This window comes from Delphinapterus leucas, chromosome 2 (assembly GCF_059928025.1).
Source record: "Delphinapterus leucas isolate spDelLeu-1000000601 "Yukka" chromosome 2, BTC_Dleu_Yukka2, whole genome shotgun sequence".
NCBI classification, from domain to species: Eukaryota; Metazoa; Chordata; class Mammalia; order Artiodactyla; family Monodontidae; genus Delphinapterus; species Delphinapterus leucas.
The window spans coordinates 171,034,396-171,053,984 of NC_143130.1; the positions used below are offsets into that span (position 1 = coordinate 171,034,396).

The 19,589-nt window shown below is 54.1% G+C and overlaps 1 protein-coding gene and 1 pseudogene across 1 annotated transcript in view; both read left to right on the forward strand.

Moving 5' to 3' along the window:
* OTUB2 (OTU deubiquitinase, ubiquitin aldehyde binding 2) overlaps window positions 1-19,589 on the forward strand; it is a 24,771-nt gene continuing 5,182 nt past the window's right edge. The window contains exons 1-5 of the mRNA XM_022576201.3: window positions 1-235; window positions 12,615-12,710; window positions 14,080-14,198; window positions 17,508-17,592; window positions 18,176-18,370. Coding sequence (XP_022431909.1) covers window positions 233-235; window positions 12,615-12,710; window positions 14,080-14,198; window positions 17,508-17,592; window positions 18,176-18,370 — 498 coding nt within the window. The 5' untranslated portion in view covers window positions 1-232. The remainder of the gene's footprint in view (window positions 236-12,614; window positions 12,711-14,079; window positions 14,199-17,507; window positions 17,593-18,175; window positions 18,371-19,589) is intronic.
* On the forward strand, window positions 313-12,608 carry LOC149750355 (regulatory factor X-associated protein pseudogene; annotated as a pseudogene).

Sequence of the window (19,589 nt, forward strand, 5' to 3'; positions counted from 1 at the left end):
CTTCTGATTGTCCGCCTCAGACGTCAATCGAGGGGCGTGTGTCTTGCTGGGACACAGTGGTGGTCTAACCTCTGGTTTGCGGAGCGGTCGGGTGTACTCTCCGCTCGCCCCCACGCCTTCGGGGCCCCCGCCGCCCGACGCAACGGCGGAGCCAGCCAGTGGTTCCCGGGGCGCCCTCCCGCACCGATCCCTCCTCTCTGGGGCGGGACCTGGCCCGACGGCTCCGGTCACTATGGTCAGTGGTCGTAACGGGGAAGCGGGGAAGGAGGAGTGGGAAGGGGGGCTCGGTAGGCGGGGTCGCCGCCTGGGTGCATGTGCACTCGCGGGACTGGGGGTCGGGCGCGAGGCTCGGCCGCCGCCGTCAGACCCGACGCGTTCGGACACCCCAGGAATACCGGGGGCCCAGTCCTTCCTTGGAAGGCCCCCGTGGACGGCCAGCGACGGAGACCCAGCCCGGCTCCCAGGCCTCCCGCCCCGGCGCGTTCGTCCCGGCTGTCCCCGAGTGCCGCTCGACGGTGGGCACCCGGAGGCTCCAGAGCTAAGGGTCGCTTCCCTTTTGTTAAGTAGACCTCCAGTCGGCAGCTCACGACCCCACCCATCCGAGGGCTCAGCCATGAGAGACCTCCCACTCCCAAGCCCCAAGAGTGGACCTGGGGAGTGCAAGGGTGTCCGGACATCCTCTCTGACCTACACGTCAACAGAAGGTCTTTGGAGTTAGAACCCACGTGGAGGGGCTGTCTCAGGTTGTGAGACACGTGAATTAGGGGTCCCGGCAAAGCAAAGACTAGAGGAACCCCTGATTCAGAAGGCAGAAAGGGCCCTAGAGACCCTCTGAGCCAGGCCAACCGGGTCTTGGTCAGCTGGGGCCACTGAGGTCCAGACAGGGAGGGGGCCGGGACTGATCGTGGTAGACTTGGACCTGAACCCAAGCCTCTGGACTCCCAGTCCGGTGCTCTTTGTATTACTACATCAGTCCATCTTGGGGGCAAGGGGAGGCGGGGGACAGGAACTCTGCAGAGGACTGGGTGTGATGAGTGCCTAAAACTCTTCAACTCTGAGCCCCCCTGCTCCAGGGAGCTTGTAGAGTATAAGGACTGGTGGCCTGGCTTGTGGTCACACAGCCCTGAGTTCAAATCTCACCTCCATCCCTTGGAAGGCCAAGAGGCTTTGGTTGGTCGCTTCCCATCCCCGGCACTATTTTTCACGTCTGTATACTGGGCTGCTGTGAGCACCACGTGAGGTGATGCGAGTGGATCAGTTGGCTCAGATAATTGGGCACGGCTTTCCCTGTGAAAACAGGGTCCTGGAAATGCGCATGCACGGGTGCCTGGCTTTTCGTGCTCGGCCTCCTCCCTCCCATGTCTGGGCAGAGGAATGGGTCACCACTGCAGGCTGCCGCTGGCTTGGGGCACAGGTCAGAAACTGGTCACGGTCTGACACATTCTGACTGTGGTGTGGGCAGCCAGGTCATCTGCGCTGGCCTGTCCTAGACAAACCAGCCTGCTGCTGGGTGTGGCTGAGGGCTTCTGGGGCATCTGGAAGCACCAGCTTCCTGCTTCTACCCAGTACCTAAGGGTTTACCTGGCTCTGCTGCTCCTGGAAGGGGACCCAGGTGTTTCTGCATCGCCCGCCAGGGAGTGGCCAGAGCTGAGGTAATAATGGGTTTAGCCACCCTGGAGCCGAGGCTGACGGGGCTTCCAGCCACCACTGGGTAGCTGAGAGCATGGCAGGGGTGGTGAGGGCTGGGACCTGAACTTCTGGCCTTCGTGCTGCACAGTAAGGCCTCTGACTCCATCCTCACGTCTGCCCTGGACTCACAAGACCGGAAGTCAGAGGGCAGATGGAGTCAGAGCATCAGCCCTCAGCCTGTGAGGGGTGGCGTGGCTGCCTTGGAGAGGGATGAAGTTGTTAACTCACAAAATAGGACGTCTGCCGGGGAATCCTGGGAGGGTGGGGGCGGCAGAGGCAGTGCAGGGTGTGTTCTCTTCTGTTCACCCAGCACTTATTGAGCACCTACTGTATGGCAGGTACCGTGCTGGGCCCTTTGGTGGTTTTCTGAGTCTGTGTGGTGTAGATGGTGGTGAGTGTGTGTGTGGTGGGCAGAGGAGAATGTCTTTGGAGAATACGGTGTTTTCTTTCTGTGTTCGTTTCAAAGTCACTGGGCTAAGCTTGATGAAGGGTCCCAGGGAGAAGACACAGAACCCCTTGGGAATGCAGGGGCCAGGGTGAGGACAAAGCCTGGGGCTGCCACTGGCAGAGGTTGTAGCTAGTGAGGGGTCTCATGCTCACTCAAAGGGCATTTAACATTCAGTGAAGAATGAGGGTCGGATGTGAATAGCAAAACCACAGGGCCCTTCTGTGCTTTGTTCTTTGGTTTGTCAAACAAGCCCCAGTAGGTACCCTAGTCCAGCCCCATGCTGGGCACTGATGAGAAAGACAAGGGGCTTGCCCACTCTTAGGAGCTCACTGCCTGTTGGACAAGGCAGAGCTGGGCACAAGCAATTCTTGAGCTACCGGTCATGACCTAAGAGGCCTGACCATGGGCTTGGGGAGCACAGCAGGGAGCCATGCACCCTGAGGGAGTGGGGAGTGTTGAGGAAGGCTTCACAAAGGAGTCTTTTGAATGGGGTATTGAAGGATGTATAGGAGTTTTCAGGAAGGATTTGGGGAAGAGTGTATTCCGGTCAGGGTGGGACAGTGTGCTTACAGGCCTGTAAACATGGTTAAGAGTGGGATATGCTGGGAAAGGTGAGCGGTCTGTATGGATGCAGGGAGCTTGGGGGAGGGAGGAGAGATGAGTTTAGAAAAGCAGGTGGGGTCAGAATGTGCCATGAAGGGCTTCGCATGCTGCACTGTGGGGTTTGGACTTTATTCTGCAGGTGTGGCTGGGGAGGGGCGAGGACCATAACATATTTTTGACAAATAAGAGATGGTTGCTTTGGATGCCTTCTGGCAATGGAGTGGACAGAGGGTTGGAAGTGGCCAGGCTGGAGTCGGAGACCAGCACATACATCTGTTCACTCATCTGCTCGTTATGCATTTTGGGGGCATTATTGTGTGGCAGGCACTGGGGAATCTAGTCATGACAGGCAGGCAAAGTCCCTGCCCTCATGGAGTTGACGTTCTCGTGGAGGGTGACAGACAGCATGCAAGTAAACGAGTGAACCTACATGTCAGAGAGCTCTAAAGACATAAAACAAGTCAAGGCAGTAGGGGTGGGGAAGGGGCAACTTTCACAGGGTGGTCAGGGAAGGAGGTTGCGTCATCTGAGTCATGTAAAGAGGCAGAGAGTCATTCCATGCAGAGGCACAGCATGTGCAAAGGCCCTGAGGTGTCTTGGGGGAACACAAGGAGGGTCACTGTGACTGGAGCTCACGAGAGTGAGGGGAGCAAGGCCGGATGGGGTAGGACCTGGGTGGTTGTCATCCAGAGGTTGAGTCTTCTCCCATGTGAAGGAAGCCACTGGAGGGAACTGGGAAAGGGCATGTCTTCATCTGCTTCCCATGGTAGGAGCCTGTGCTGGCTACTGTGGAGGATGGTGGGGCTGGGGGCTGGGAGTGGGAGCCAGGAGGTCAGTTGGGCAGACACGTGGTGCAGCCTCCCTGGGGGCAGATGGTGGCAGCTCTGGCCGGACACAGGAGCTGAGCTGAGGGAAGAAGGGGGAGGAGTAGAAGAGGCCTCCCCGGTCTTTGGCATGAGCTCTGTCTGGATGGAGGGGCTTTTGAGGATCTGGTGACACCTGGAGGGGATGCAGGGGTGGAGAGAGAAAGCAGTTAGGGGCACAGTAATTCTGGGATCTTGGTCAGACATCCTGGTGGCTGGTGTTGTTTGAGGCCGGAGCTCTAGGGAGAAGTCAGGGCGGGAGATCTGAGTGTCCATTAGGAGGATGCTATGAGTCCAGGGTCAAATGAGAGAGGGCCAGCATCTGAATTCGGGGTCTCTGCAAGGCCAGCCAATAACTGTGACCCAAGGCGGGTAGGGGTCCAGATGCAGAGTCTTCTCTGTTTCCTGAACTGAACTGCAGAGATGGGGGAATGTGGGTGGTAGCCTGAGTTACAGTGCCCCGAAGACACCCACATCCTAATCCCCAGAACCTGTGACTAGGGTACCTCACGTGGCAACAGGGGCTTTGCAGTTGTGATGAATTAAGGGTCCTGAAATGGGCAGAGTACCCTGGGGTACCCAGGTGGGCCCAATGATGTAATCACAAGGGTCCTTATAAGGAAGAGGCAGGAGTCTGGGAGTGAGGAGACGTGACAGTGGGAGGAAGGGATCATGAAGAAATGCAGGCAGCTTCTAGAAACCGAAAAAGGTAAGGGAGTGGCTTCTCCCCGTGAAATGTAAGATAATAAACCTTGTTTTAAATCACTGAGTTTGTACTAGTTGCTGTTTGTACAGCAGCAATAGGAAGCAATTCAGGACACTAGGTCTCCCCTGAATCTTGGGCTCCAAATGTTTTTGATCACTCATCAATAAAAATGTTTAATTATCCCGTATGTCGGTATATTATACATCATACCCTGAAGGAGACATTTAAAAAGCCATTTCCTTCCAGCCCCTGCAAACAGCCCCCTGTGGAGACCCCAGCCCCAAGCAGGCAAGGCCAGGTTTGGAGCCACGGGGCACCTCTAGAAGTGACAGGGACCTTCTGAGGGGAGGTGGTTGGCTGAGTTCTAGGCCCTGGCCCTCTGGTGGTGAGGCTGCAGGCTCTGGCCTCTGCCATGGAGCAGTTGGTAGCTTGAGGTCAGGCCACGTGGTGCGTTGTGGCTTCTCGGGGCTGGGCCTGGTTCACCAGGCTGACTCATGGCCCGGGGTCAGCACACCAGCAGAGCAGCCTCAGAGGGAGGTCCAGCAGGCTAACGGCTGGCCTTGCCCGCCGGGGCCCAGCGTGGGCCCAGGAGAGGCCCACCAGCACCTCAGAGCCTTGGCTGGGGGTGCACACAGAGGCACCTAAGCGTACGTTATGGGGGGTTTGTAGGCAGAGGCATGAGCCCAAGGCCGGGCTGCTAAGGAGCCATCAGGAAGTGATGATAGGGCCCACGAGGGCCAGGTGGGTTCTCTTTGTGGAGAGTTGGGGCAGAAAGGCACCCAGGTCTGTTGAATACCTTTGATGTGCTGGGTGACCAGCATCGAAGTTTCTCCCTGGATTGCCTCACTGTGTGACCTCGGGCAAAGAGCTTGACCTTTCTGGGCTTCAGTTTCCATTTGTAAAACAGAGCTACTGCGAGGCCTAAGTGAGATCATCCCCAGCGCCTGGCATACGGTGACCTCCCGGCAAAGGTAACTTAAGTCATTCAACAAGTGGTTACTTAGTGCCTTCCGGGGGCCCGCTGCTGTTCCAGGCACTTGGAGTACTGTGATAAAAGTGACAAAGGACCCTGTCCTTGTGGAGCTTCATTCTCCTGTTGTTTCGCCTCTCGTGAGAGCTCAGAGAAGCTGGATTCAGACTCTGAAGTGAACTGTATCTGTTCCAAGAGGGGCCCACGGAGAACTCACGGGAGGGGCAGGGGTTTGGTTTGGGTCACAGGTCATGTCATGGGTCAGACCTTTACGGCCTGCAGGACTAAGCGGCCAGGGCCCAGTCCTTGCAGCGTGGCCCTCCCCACCCTGCAGCTCCCTGCCACCCCACCGTCTGCTGGGGGTCCCTGGAGATGCTCGCACAGTGCTGTGTACGCGGGGTTCCCGTGGGCAGGGGGCGCAGCAGCTTGTGGGGTGGGAGCTCCTGCATTGCCCTGGCAATGGGACCTCACTCTGGCTCTGCTTGGTCACTTCCTTACCGGAAGCTTTCAGGGCTTCAGCTGCCACACCAGTGGGGCAGAATCCATGGATTGGGGTATATGGATGGCGGGGGGGGGGGGGGGGGGGGGAGGGGCGGGGTATATGGATGGCGGGGGGGAGGGGCGGGGTATATGGATGAGAGATGGGGATCGAGCGCGGGGTCAGCAGCACTATTGTAGGTGGTTACGTGCTGGCTCTGATGATGGGAGAAACATTCTCTCACTTTGAAATATCTTCCTCGACTCAATAGCTCAAAGCTGTTTCCAAGCAGAGGTGCTCTCTGCCTGACTTAGTTAATTAGCATCTATTTGCAAACCAGCAGTTTAAGGCTAAAATCCTTTAGGATTAGGTAACCTGATTAGGTCTGACAGGACGTTGTCAGGCGAGGCTTGTCCTTTTTCCATAACATCCTGGAAATTTGGGGCCATGATTTAAAAAAACAAACCACCAATTAGAGTCAGCCAAGGTCAAACCCAGAGTATTGCACCTGATTTGTGGGCCAGTATACCGAGGCTGCTCTTGCAGGGGTGTGACCAGGGTCGTGCCGACGGGGAGGGGGGCGGGGACCACCCGGGCTGACTTGGGTCACCCTGGGCTGCCAGGCAGGGACTTAAAGGTGCCAGAGCAGAAGCTCACTCCACTCACCCCTCCCAGTGGCCCCAGTAAACACACCTGGGACCACGAGGGGGCGCTGGAGCTAACTCACAGCTCCATCACAGGGCAGGGCAACCAACCTGGGAGCCATTTGTCAGGAGGGGTGGATCTTAAATAGTATTGAGTGAAGGAAAAAAAAGCCACGATATCTATAGAATAATTTGTATGCATATTTAAAACACGTGCATACATAAAACAACTCTGTATTTTAAAAAAGACATACATTCGACTTACATGAGGTCCCTAGGATAGGCGCATTCATGGAGACAGAAAGCAGAGTGGTGGTTGCCAGGGGCCGGGCCCTGTGGAGATGAGGGGTAGGGAATGGGGAGTTAGGGTTTCATGGGTAGAGTTTCAGCTGGGGATGATGAAAAAGTTCTGGAAAGGACGGTAGTGGTTGCACAACGATGTGAATGTACTTAATGCCACGGAACTGCACGCTTAAAAATGGTTATGATGGTATATTTTGTGTTATGTATGTTTTAGCACAATTTTAAAAAGGCGGATACGTATTGAAAGACGTACCATAGGGAATACCTATAGAGGGTGGGGGGATGGCAGGATGGGAACAGCGATCAGGGATGAAGGGGGAAAAGGTGACAGAATGCCTTGCAGAGGCCGGTACTCACAGTGGGTCTCTTGAACCCTGCGTGTGATGAGCTTGGCTCTCAGCGACCCAGAGCCCCCCACCCCCTGCCCCCAAACTGCTGTTTAATATTTTTCTTTTAAGTTGACTTTTAAATAGCCTAAGTAAATTTGTCTCGAATGCCCAGTCGATATGACTATGGCAAGTGGAAAAGCTAGGGAGGCTTCCCTGAGTGAGGCCCGTTTCCCCTTCCTGACCCACCTTTAACATTCTCATTTTGACTGGTGATGGTGGGCTTTCTAACATCTTAAATACTTATCTCTACATATGTAAGATTAATTCCTTATACTCCTTTCCACTCTCCCAGCGATACCTTCTCAGAAACTGCCCATCAAATAGAACTGATTTTATGCATCCTCCCACACCATTTGTCGTCTCTTTTGGGGGCCACTCCAAGCGTGAGCAGCGTTCAATACAGCTGCGCTGCTTTTTAATCATCCATTGTTTAAAAAGACCCAAGCCGTAATTTTAAGTCTGCTGTGGGTAAAAACAAGACTTTTTGTTGGTGATAGGTAAATAATGGGACTTTGGAATGAAAGGAGACGGCGGGTGGGTGAGTGCGTGAGATGGGCATTGTCGAGTGGGGACACGTGCTGTTTCTGAATAGTACCTGTTTGTCATCCTGCCTTACCCTCGGGTCAGCAGAGGTGGATTTTTAAATTCTGAAACTCATGGGATCCCGTGGCTATTCGCTTTATGAGCACACCGTATGAGTGCAAAATTAACTGTACACCAGCCATTGGTATTTATTATGCCAATAATGTAAGTCTTCCATGATTTAGAATAGGTCCAAACATGTTCACTTTTTATAACTATGCCAATGAAGTTAGTAAGTTAATGTTTTGGACTTCCCTGGCGGTGCAGTGGTTAAGACTCTGCTTTCTACTGCAGGGGGTGTGGGTTCGATCCCTGGTCGGGGAAGATCCTGCATGCTGCGAGGCATGGCCAAAAAATTTTTAAAAAGTTAACAAGTTTTGTTTTAAGTTAAAAAAATTGCAAATGAAAATGGAACATTTTATGCTCCAAGTCAGAGGCCTTCTCACCCTTCAAAAGAGGCTAGCAAATTGGAAAGGAGTTAAAGGTACACTGGAAGCCTGCTTTCTCCTTGGTGCAATTAGAAGGTTTGAAGAAAGTTGAAAAGAGATTAATTTTCGCTCCCAATGTCGCCAATGTCTTCTAACCCCCATGTCCAGACATCACCTATAAATGATCTCTCACTCCACCTGTGATGAGCAGCCCTCAGACTGGGGGACCCTGCTGTAGGCACTGAGGTCTGGGGCTGAGCACTCTGCCTGTAATGGATGGAGGGGGAGCTGCAGGGGCCCAGCCTGAAGGTGAGAAGGCCCCAGACTGCCCTGCACACAGTGTTCCTTTGAGGCCTAGCAGCCTTGGTCCCTCTAGAGCTCCTGGACTCTGAGCTCTGTCTGCTTAGCAGTTTGGCTTGGTAGAATTTCCATGGGCTTCAGAGTCAGGCAGAACTGCAGCAAACCTCTTCCTGGCACAAGGGACCCAACCTTGTCAGTAGAGTGGGTTTAGTAATTGTCAGTCGGGATTAAATGAAATAACGGGAATATGTAAGCCTCGGTCCCAGAGCTTGGCCACACAGCTGGTGTACAGTAATGGCATCCGTTATTATTTCATACATCTTGGGCTTAGGGTAGCAGCAGATCATCAAACCATCCTCCATGCGTTGGCTTTCAACCTCATGGTCACAGGATGGCTACTGGAATGCAGACGTTGCATCAGTATTAAGTCAGGAAGAAGGAGGAGGCGGACGTGCTGTCTCTGTTCTTTACATACCAAACTAAAAGCCTTCCCCAAAGCCCCCAGCAGATTTTTTGTGAGTCCAGTTGGCCAGCCCCGGTCACTTGGCTGCCCACAGCTGCAAGGGAGGCTAGGAAAATCAGTAAGGAGGAGGTTAGGGTTGTCATGACTTAGCCTAGGCATTTTCCATCACATTGCCCAGAGTAAAACAGGAATCCTGTTTGTAGGGAAGAAATGGGTAATGGCTGATGGGAAAGCAGCCCATAGCATCTGCCCCAGGATGGTTATTTGATTCCTCCTGATGGCTCTGCCAGCCTGCCATTGTGGTGTCAGAGCAGAAGTGAGGAAGGAGCCTGAGACTGACTTAATTTTGCAACAAAGGTTGGGTACAGAATAGAAGCTTCCGGAAACAACACCTAGAATCCCTTCACCCACCCACAAGCATTTGCACGCTCTCTTCCTTCTTTTAGAAATACTTTTCCTGCTGTTTTTAGGGACAACATTCATCTTCTCACTGTTTGGCTTTCGTCTGGGAAGATGCCCGGGCGTCCCACATCTCGGGAGGGCATGTTTGGGGCCACCAGAAAGGGAGAAAAAGGAACAAAGCATGAGTTCAAGGGAGGGCCCAAGCCTGATTCAGATGAGGTGGGGCAACCAGGGAGGCTTCACCGGGGAGATGGCTTTTATTCATTCCTTTAACAAACATCTCATCCCCTGCTCTGCTTCGGGCCCTGTGAGGGCCCCTGGGGAATCAAGTGAATGGAAGGTCTCAGATGGCTTGACAGCTGCCCGCTGGCAAGGGAGGCCCGCGTGACTTTGGAGCCTTTGAGGGCTGGGAGCTTCCAGGCCCCCCAGAAATGCCGATTCCCAGTCACAGAGCCTGGATGCCAAGTACAGGAATCAGAGCCAAAGAAGCTCATTGTCAGACAGAAGTTTAGAGTCTGTCCAGGGTGGAGACCACGTAAGCCTAGAAGTCCCTTACGCCTCATTGTACGATTCTGTGGGCCAGCTCTCTGCTTCCGGTGGTGAGCTCTGGAGAATCTCATCATCAAAATCCAACCCATTTCTCCAGATGGGAAGGGGTTTGTAACACCGAAGGCTCCTTTTCAAGCACTGCGGTATTGGGTGGAGGCCACTGTCTAGTCAGTGAGGAGGCTGAGAGGCCGCCCGGTGACAGCTGTCAAAAACGATGGCCGGGGACTTTTCCTCTAGTGGGTTCCCGGCCGTTGGTTTGCTAAGTGCAGCTGGGCCCGGCAGGTGCTGAAGGGTCGGGGTCGTGGACCCCCGCCAGGTCTCAGTAGCGCGGAGGTGCAGGCTGTCGCCGAGGGCCGCGCTCCGCCCCGGGGCCCCCGCCCCTTCCCCCGGCCCGGCCGCGGCCTCGCAGTTCACCCTGCTTGTGACGCGCCCCCGTGGAGGGCAGAACGAGGCTGTGGCCGAGGGCGCCCTGCGGCAGGCTCCGGCCCTGGGGGGGCAGCGCCCGGGCTGCCCGATCGGTACCTGTGCCAAGTGGCGGGGGGGATGGCGAGGGGGAGGCGGGAGAAGACGAGGCAGACCTGCTGGACACTTCAGACCCCCCCGGGGGGAGGCGAGAGCATGGCTAGTCTGGAGGATCTGGAGGACGAGGGGACCCACTCTGGGGGAGAGGGCGGCAGCGGTGGAGCCCGGAGACGGGGCAGCGGCGGGGGCAGCGTGAGCAAGACCTGCACCTACGAGGGCTGCAGCTAGACCCCGAGCCAGGTGGCCAAGCAGCACAAGCCGTGAATGTGCGAGAAGCACCGCAACCAGATGTACGAGGATAAGTACAAGAAGCAGAAAAGCCACCAGGCCCTGAACTGCGGTGGGGCCGCCCAGCCTGGCGGCGCAGGAAACGTCAAACTTGAGGAAAGTGCAGGTGATACGCTCTCCACTGTCAAACAGAGGACAGGATCTTTTGGGGATCGACCTGCAAGACCTACTCTTTTAGAACAAGTGTTAAATCAGAAAAGACGGTCATTACTAAGAAGTCCAGAAGTGGTGCAGTTTTTACAGAAACAGCAACAACTATTATATTAGCAAGTTTTGGAGCAAAGACAACAGCGGTTTCCAGGAACATCAGTGTGAGGGAATTTATCAAGAAGTCCTACACGTTTTTTATCTTATTGTAGTGGATGGACATATTTTTATACTAAAGATAAATGGGGTAAGATTTGCCAGTAGAAGGTAAACAGTCATTTTCCTGTGAATGTGTGTGCATTTGGGGACAAATACGTATCGCGCGTTGTGCATCTATGACCCTGTTTCTGTTCTGCTATATTTGTTCGTTTGTTTTTTTAGATTCCACATATAAGTGATATCATGTAATATTTGTCTTTCTCTGTTTTCACTTCACTTAGTATGATAATCTCTAGGTCCATCCATGTTGCTGCAAACGGCAGTATTTCATTCTTTTTCTATGGCCGAATAATTTTCCACTGCATATATATACCACATCTTCTTTTGCATATATATACCACATCTTCTTTATCCATTGATCTGTTGATGGGCACTTGGGTTGCTTCCATATCTTGGTTTATTGTAAATAATGCTGCAGGGAACATAGGGGTGCATATATCTTTTCTAATTAGTGCTTTTGTTTTCTTTGGATAAATACCCAGAAGTGGAATTGCTGGGTCATATGGTAGTTCTATTTTTAATTTTTCTGAGGAATCTCCATACTGTTTTCCATAATGGCTACACCAATTTACATTCCCACCAATGGTGCACAAGTGTTCACTTTCCCTCACCAATACTTGTTATTTGTTGTCTTTTTGATAATAGCCTTTCTGACAGATGTGAGGTGATACCTCACTGTGGTTTTTTTTTTTTTTTTTTTGCAGTACGCGGGCCTCTCACTGTTGTGGCCTCTCCCATTGCGGAGCACAGGCTCCGGACGCGCAGGCTCAGCGGCCATGGCTCACGGGCCCAGCCGCTTCACGGCATGTGGGATCTTCCCGGACCAGGGCACGAACCCGTGTCCCCTGCATCGGCAGGCGGACTCTCAACCACTGCGCCACCAGGGAAGCCCCTCACTGTGGTTTTGATTAGCACTTCCCTGATGATTAGTGATGCTGAAAATCTTTTCATGGGTCTGTTGGTCATCTGTATGTCTCCTTTGGAAAAATGTCTATTCAGATCCTCTGCCCGTTTTTTAATTGGGTTGTTTGTGTTTTTGATGTTGAGTTGTATATCTTCTTTATATATTTTGGATATTAACCCCTTGTTCAGATATATTATTTGCAAATATCTTCTCCCATTCAGTAGATGGCCTTTTCCTTTTGTTGAAAGTTTCCCTTGCTGTGCAAAAGCTTTTTAGTTTGATGTAGTCTCATTTGTTTGTTTCTGCTTTTGTTTTCCTTGCCTGAGGAGACATATCCAAAAAATGTTACTAAGGCCAATGTCAAACAGCCTACTGCCTATGTTTTCTTCTAGAGAAGTTTAATGGTTTCAGGCCTTACATTTAAATCTTTAAACCGTTTTGAATTTATTTTTGTGCACTGAGGTATTATGTTCTATAAAACGAATCAGTTCGGAAGTTACAAGTTGATACCCCTGTATGGTGGGCCTGACCCTGGCTCCCTGCCCGCCGGGGACCATAGCGTCTGGGATACTAGTCACACACCCGCAGGTGCTTCTGTCGGGGGGAGGTAACATTCACTGTGTCCTGCAGCCAGCAGTTCAGAGGCTTTCTGTTGGTGAAAGCCCAACAGCTGCTTTTGAAAATTGTTACAGTTTCACTCCTTTTTCTGTCTTTCAGAGTGAAGCATCTTTCAACCTAATATCAGAAAAATGTGACACTCTATCAATTCTTCGGGATCATCCTGAAAACAGGATTTACCAGAGGAAAATCCAGGTAAGGCAGAGGGTCAGAAGAAGGGGAGCCTAGATGAAATGGGCTGGAGTTGGGAGCAGAGAAAGAGGTGCCACTTTGAAGGTAAAAAAGGCTTCGCATTTGGACCAGGTTCCTGGGCAAATTAAAGGGCTCCCAGAATATTGTGATGTTGGGCATTTGCCTTAATGAGAAATCCTTTCGCTGCAAAGAGAAAAAAAAAATAGCACTTTTGTTTTTAAAAAGCTAGGCAGTCTCCTAAGTGTTTCCTTTCTCCCTGAGACCTCAGTACAACATTGCAAGGTCAGAACTTCTATTACCCGCGTTTTACAGCTGAGGGAAACGAGGCACAGAAATTAAATGGCAAGCGCACGGCCCTACTGCTAGTGCGTGGAGGAGCTGGCATTTAGACCAGGCAGGCTGACCTCATAAAAGTCGTCTTTGTAACCGCCCTGCAAGGGCATCTCTCAGGAGGGAAAGCCCACTCCAGCCGGGCTATGAAAAAGTGGGGGTAGGGCTGCTGGAAGGATGCAGGGACAGTCACAGAACAAGAAGGAGCCTGGGTGCTCCCCTGGTGCCCCCTCGCCACCTCTCGGCTTCCCGCCGGGGCAGGAGCAAAGGCTGGGCAGCACACTGACTCTCGTGTCCCCTGGAACCCCCTCGGGAGCTGAGATGGAGTTTTCAAGGAGCGCATCCTTCCCTACGGCCTGCCTCTGGTGGGCCCTGTCAGCTCCACTCTGGTGGGACCCCTTGAAAACCAGCTCTGCTGTCAGAACCCTGATGGTAGGCAGGCCCGGGAGGCAGCCATGGGGACTCCAGGCCGTTTCAGAGGGAAGCTGACAGCCAGGAGCAGAGCTGGAGCGGGTGGCATGGGGAGGCCACACCTCCCAAGAAACCCTTTGAAGGACTGGCCAGACTGCTTGGAGAAGGCTGGGGAGGCCCTTCCTACCGACTCTGCAGCCTCCTGGCCCACCTCACAGGCATGCCCACCCTCACTGCCCCACCATGCACGCCACTGCACCTCCTCTCAGTGCCATTCCTCTAGGAAGTCTTCCTGGACTGCTGAAGTCTGATGTAGATGCCACTGCTCCGTGGCACCCCGGTGCTTCCCCTGTCCTCCTGTCACGGTCATCTGACTGTCCATCTCACCTCAGACTGTAGGCTCCCGAGGGCAGGGCCGTGGGACCCCCACCCCGTTCGTGCTCAGTGTCTGACACAGGACACACTCTGAGTAGTTTTAGTTTTGTGGGATGAGAGCTGGGACACCGTGAAGGGCAGCCAGTCTGAGAGGAGGGAGCAGGTGTTACGTGGGGGAGGCAGGGGCCCCGGCCCTGACGGGACACGACGGGGGTGCTGTTGGTGCAGACACCCGCATTTCCTCTGCCCCCCGCAGGAACTCAGCAAAAGGTTCACTGCGATCCGCAAGACCAAGGGGGATGGGAACTGCTTCTACCGGGCCTTGGGCTACTCCTACCTGGAATCTCTGCTGGGGAAGACCAGGGAGATACTCAAGTGAGTGGGGCACAGGGGATGCTGGGTGGGCTGCCAAGGGGCCAGCTGGGGAGGGACAGTGACCTAGCGGGCACTCTCAGCCCCTCCGGTCTCAGTGCGCTTAGGCAAGTCGCCTTGGGTGCGTTCTCGAAGGCTCACTGCAAGGAGAACACAAAGAAGCGTTGCCCCATTGTTCTGGATGATCTCGCTGACCTTGAGTAACCCAGGGGTCCACCTGGTCAGCCTGGATCCAGAGTTGATGCTGTCCAGGGTCCCTCTGTCCCGCAGCTGCTGCCCGTAGAGATCCTCCCTTAGACCCTCGGGTTTTGGCTTAGCTCGAGGCTTCTCATACTTCAGCATTTGTGCAAACCCCCTGGGGTCTTATTCAGATGCAGATCCCAGTCCAGTAAGTCTAGGGCGGGGGATTCCGCATTTCTCACAAGCTCCCAGAGAAGCCGCCCCTGCCGCTGGGCCTCGGACCATGCTGGGGAGCAAGGAGCTGAGAGCTGCTTCTTACCTTTGGAGGTCTCACAGCCCTTACAGGATTGGATGAAGACCCCGGGCTTCCTTGTCAGACACCCTTCCCCACATACCCTGGGGAAGAGTGCAGAGTGGCCACAGGTCACAGAGCCCCTGTAGTTGAACCGTGGACCCCGGCGCCAGAACTCCTTCGCCGAGGCGGGTTTCTACCCTGCCTTCCGTCCGGGGCCCCCTTGCTCCTGCAGCCATCGCCCAACTGGGTGCCACATGCAGACTGTGTTGTGGGCCCTGGGGATGCAGCAGCAAACGAGAGAGACAAAACACCCTGCCTGTGGAGCTGGCATCCTAACAGGAAAAGAGGGACAGTGGATACGAAGCGTACTTGATGTGTCAGACGGTGATAAGCGTTGTGGGAAGAAAAATCAGGCAGGAAAGGAGGCCAGGTTGTCCAGGGGTAGAGGCTGCAGTTTTAAGTAGGGGTTGGAGAGGTAGGGGGGGCAGGTGGGGTAGGGCCTCACGGGCCTTTTTAAGGACTTGAATGTCGGCCTGAATGAGATGGAGCCACAGAGGGTTCAAGAGAGCAAGGGGCCTGATGTGCGGCCTGCTACGTGCAGGATAAATGCAGCGGCGCGCAGCCAGGGAGCAGCAGGGGACGTGATCCGGGAGAGCCCAGAGGAGGGGTGGTGACGGTGGCCTGAGCAGGTGGAGGTCGATCGCAGAGCCCTGCAGGGGTGGCGCCAACAGGATTCACTCGTGGCTGGAGTGGGGTGTGTGAGCAGAGAGAGGAGTCGAGGATGGGTGCCTGGGGTTTGGCCTGAGAGTTAAAAAAGCAGGAGCTCCATGTTGCTAAGTCCGAAATCCCCGTGAGCCATCCAAGCGGGGTCCAGTGGGAAGTACCAGGAGGGTGTTACCCCATTTTACAGATGAGTAAACCGAGCTTCGGAAAGGTTAAGTGACTTGCCCAAGGTCCCACTAAAGCTGGTGTGTGGCTGAGAGGGCCTGTGCTCCAAGTCCTGACGCCGTCCTTCTCCTCCCTCACCTTGTCAGGGCGGGAGTCCTGCCCTGGGTGTTCGTCCCTCGCTTGACTGGGTCTGTGTGTCCCCAGGGCTGGCACGGCGGGGCCAGCAGTGGTTGGTGAGGAATGAGTGGGGGGATGCGGCGGGGGCTCGGGAGTGTGTGGCCAGGGAGGGAAGGGTGTGAAGGTAGGAAAGCTGGGAACAGAGCTGTGCACGTTCACACCCTCACAGAACAGTGGCCAGAGGGGCCCTCCCAGCACCCCTCGTGGAGGCCTGTTACCATCACCCATGCCATGCGAAAGGGGAGCCTATGGCCCAAAGCCGGAGAGCGACTTAGCAGCAGGGCTGCGGCTCCCAGCACAGCACTCCTTCCTACACCTGCCCTGGCCAAACCGGGCTCAGATACGCCGGCCGGCCCAGCCTTTGGTGGTTTGCCTTTCGGCAGAAGCGCCTCACCTTCCAGGTTAGATGGTTCCACTTCACACACACCACCCTCCCCTCACCTCCCCTGTCCCACAAGTCACCTAAGCCTCCCAGGCCTTTCTCATTGTGCCTTTAGTCCCTCGTGAAAACCCTAGAGTCTGGTCTCCCCTCCCAGGGGACAGGCTGCGGTTACGCCTGTGCCAGCTGGTCCCCCAGAGCCTCTCCACTTGGTCCTTCTTGCGGGGGATGCACCCCCTTCTGTGGACCAATCACTTGGACTGTATCTCATCTCTGCTGCTGAACTCTGTGTCCTGGGGCAGCTCCTCGCCATCCCCAAGGGGACCAGGACAGGTCCCAGATGGGGCCGTGGCAGTGGGGGGCCTGCAGTGGGAGCACTAACAAAGCAGGGGTCCCTGGACCAGGTCTTGAGGGATGGTCAGTGCTGGCAGAACTTTAGTGGCTGTTTGGCGGGGAGGCCTGATTTGTGGTGTGAGTCGATTTCTGTAGTATAAATACTCTTGTCATGATTTTTTTTTTCCAAGCTACCATCATGGGGTCACTGAACAGGGAGTTGGGAAGAGATACGTAACACATGCTATAGTCCAAATCATATTGCCACCATCCACGCACAATAGACAAAGATTACCTCAAGAGCACAGATTATAATTTGTGTTTTAAAGTTATTTAAGTTTACATAACTTGATTCTTAAACAATAGCTGTTTAACACCTGGATGGCAAAATGCGTAAATTTAACAACTAGCTCTTGTGAGCAGGTACAAACCAGCGCTAGCACACCTCTGAGAAGAGCATCCCTGGCTAAGGGGACAGTGGAGGCTAAGGGTTTGAAAACGCAAATGGGTAGTGACTGTGGGGTGTGAGGGAAGCTGTGAGACTTGACTAGAGATGAGGCTGCTGAGCTCCGCAGGGGCCCTTCCAGGACACCTGTGCTGAGGAGCTGTGTCCTGAGGGAGAAGGCTGTGGCAGGTCACTCTAAGGTCCCTGTGGAGAGGGGACCAGGAGTGAGGGAAGGTTGGGTGTGGCCCAGGCCAGAGATGGTGTTGACACACCAGGAACCATGGGGACAGGAAGGAGGGACAGAGTCAACAGACCTTCGAAAGGTAGAATCAATGTATCTGGGAGTGGGTGGTGATTACCTCAATTTCCTCATCTGTGAAATGGGTATGCTACCCACCTCCCGTGACTGTACAGGGGAGGACAGAACAAATCAGTGTGTGGTCCACGTGGAAGTGCTTTGAAAAGTAGAAAAGTCCTACTAGAAAAAAAGTCCTAGTAGAAAAGTGACACGTACCCTCTCAGGTGTGTATGGGGGTGGTGGGTGAGTGGGATGACAGCTGATGTCACAGCAGCGCCCCCTGCAGTCCCTTGTAAGTACCAGTCTTTCCCCTCCAGGTTCAAAGAGCGTGTACTGCAGACCCCAAACGACCTTCTGGCTGCTGGCTTCGAGGAGCACAAGTTCCAAAACTTCTTTAATGCTGTGAGTTAACCTGGGCACGACAGCTGAGGGGCCAGGTCCTCCCTCGCTGGCAGAGCAGACAGGAGCGGGCACTGGCCGGAGTCCCCTCACCGCCCAGGGCTCTGTGGTTGCGCCCCTCTGGCTCCTCCCAGCTGGGGAAGGGCTGAGGGTTGCTTCCTGCTTGTGGGGACATCGAGGGAACAGGGAGCCCAGGGCCCTGCCGTCTCTCTGGGAGGAGGTGCCTCCTTTGGGGCACTAGCTCTCAGGCTGGAAACTTCCCCCAGCCTCCTTCAGCCCCTCCCCTCTCCACCCCATTCCCCGGACCCCACTAGTGAAGGCGGTGGGGTTGGAAGACTGTCAGTTCTGAATCTGTAAATAAGAATTGCAACCACGGCAGTGAGGAGGGAGACTAACCGCTGCTCCTTAGACGTGACTCCGGGCTAAGGGACTCACTACAGAATATCTCTAACCCTGTTACTGAGCTTTGGTGGGATCTCTGATTGATTGATTTTGGCGCCTCAACTTGAGGATTTGAAGATGGAAATGCCCGTGGAGGGAGGGGCGGGGCCTGCCCGTCCCCTGGCTGAGGGCCCAAGGGCTGCAGTTTTACAGTGTGGTAGAGCTCGTGGAGAAGGACAGCTCCGTGTCCAGCCTGCTGAAGGTGTTCAACGACCAGAGCTCCTCGGACCGAATCGTGCAGTTCCTGCGCCTGCTCACGTCAGCCTTCATCAGGAACCGCGGAGACTTCTTCCGACATTTCATCGATGAGGAGATGGACATCAAAGACTTCTGCACTCATGTAGGTCCTCGGGGTCCAGGCTTTGGGGACTCGGCCTCTGGCCCTGGGCTCCGCTCTCATCCCTCTCTCCTTAGGAGACCTTAGCACCAGCATTCCCTAACCAGGGAACCTGGGTGTCATGTCTACATTGCAATTCAAAGAGCACTAGGTTAGCAAGCCGGAACACATCCTCCTTCTGCCCAAACTGTGTGGCTTTGGGCAAGTCACTTTCCCTCTCTGGGCCTCAGATTTCTCATCTGAGAAATAAGGGCTTTGGACTAGACTGTTCACAAAATTACAGAGTAGCAACCCCAGAGTCACATTTGCCCAAGACCTGTTTTGTTTATGATGTATGGTATTTACCTGAAAGAGGTGCCAACATTTAAACATTGGGCAATTTTCGTATGAATGTCTGGATTTCTCTGGAAAAATCAGAAGATCCAGCTCCCCAGGCTTATTCCTTTTTGTTTTTTTTTTATAAACTTATTTTTTATTTATATTATTTATTTTTGGCTGCTTTGGGTCTTCGTTGCTGTGCGTGGGCTTTCTCTAGTTGCAGTGAGCGGAGGCTACTCTTTGTTGCGATGTGCAGGCTTCTCATTGCCGTGGCTTCCCTTGCTGCGGAGCACAGGCTCTAGGTGCACGGGCTTCAGTAGTTGTGGCTCACGGGCTCTAGAGCGCAGGCTCAGTAGTTGTGGCGCACGGGCTTAGTTGCTCTGCGGCATGTGGGATCTTCCCGGACCAGGGATCAAACCCGTGTCCCTTGCATTGGCAGGCGGATTCTTAAGCACTGCGCCACCAGGGAAGTCCTTCCCAGGCCTTCTTCTTGCCCGGCAGTAATCAGCAGGACCTAAATGGCAGCTGCCCTAGTTATTGGGACTCAGTAGGCAGCTTGTCTCTCCATTGACTCACCCACTCGCTCACCTAGCCCTCTGTAAGCACGTAAGCTTGAAATCCCTTTATGATAAAGTCCCTTTCTGCTGAGATTCTTTGACTCTGTGCATTAGGAAGCCCAAGCTGAAAAACTCCTGCTCCCCTTTCCAGATTCTTCAAAGTAGTGTCCTCTTCTCACAGCTAGGGGGTCCAGAATCAAAAAGATCTAGATTCAAGCCTTGTAACTGTGGCAATTTCTATGTTACCTCCTCACTGAGCCTGCGTTTCCTCCTCTGGAAAATGCAGATGTCAACATCTGCCTCACAGGTTGTTGTGGAGATTATTTCCCAGCGCAGAGGTTTTGACC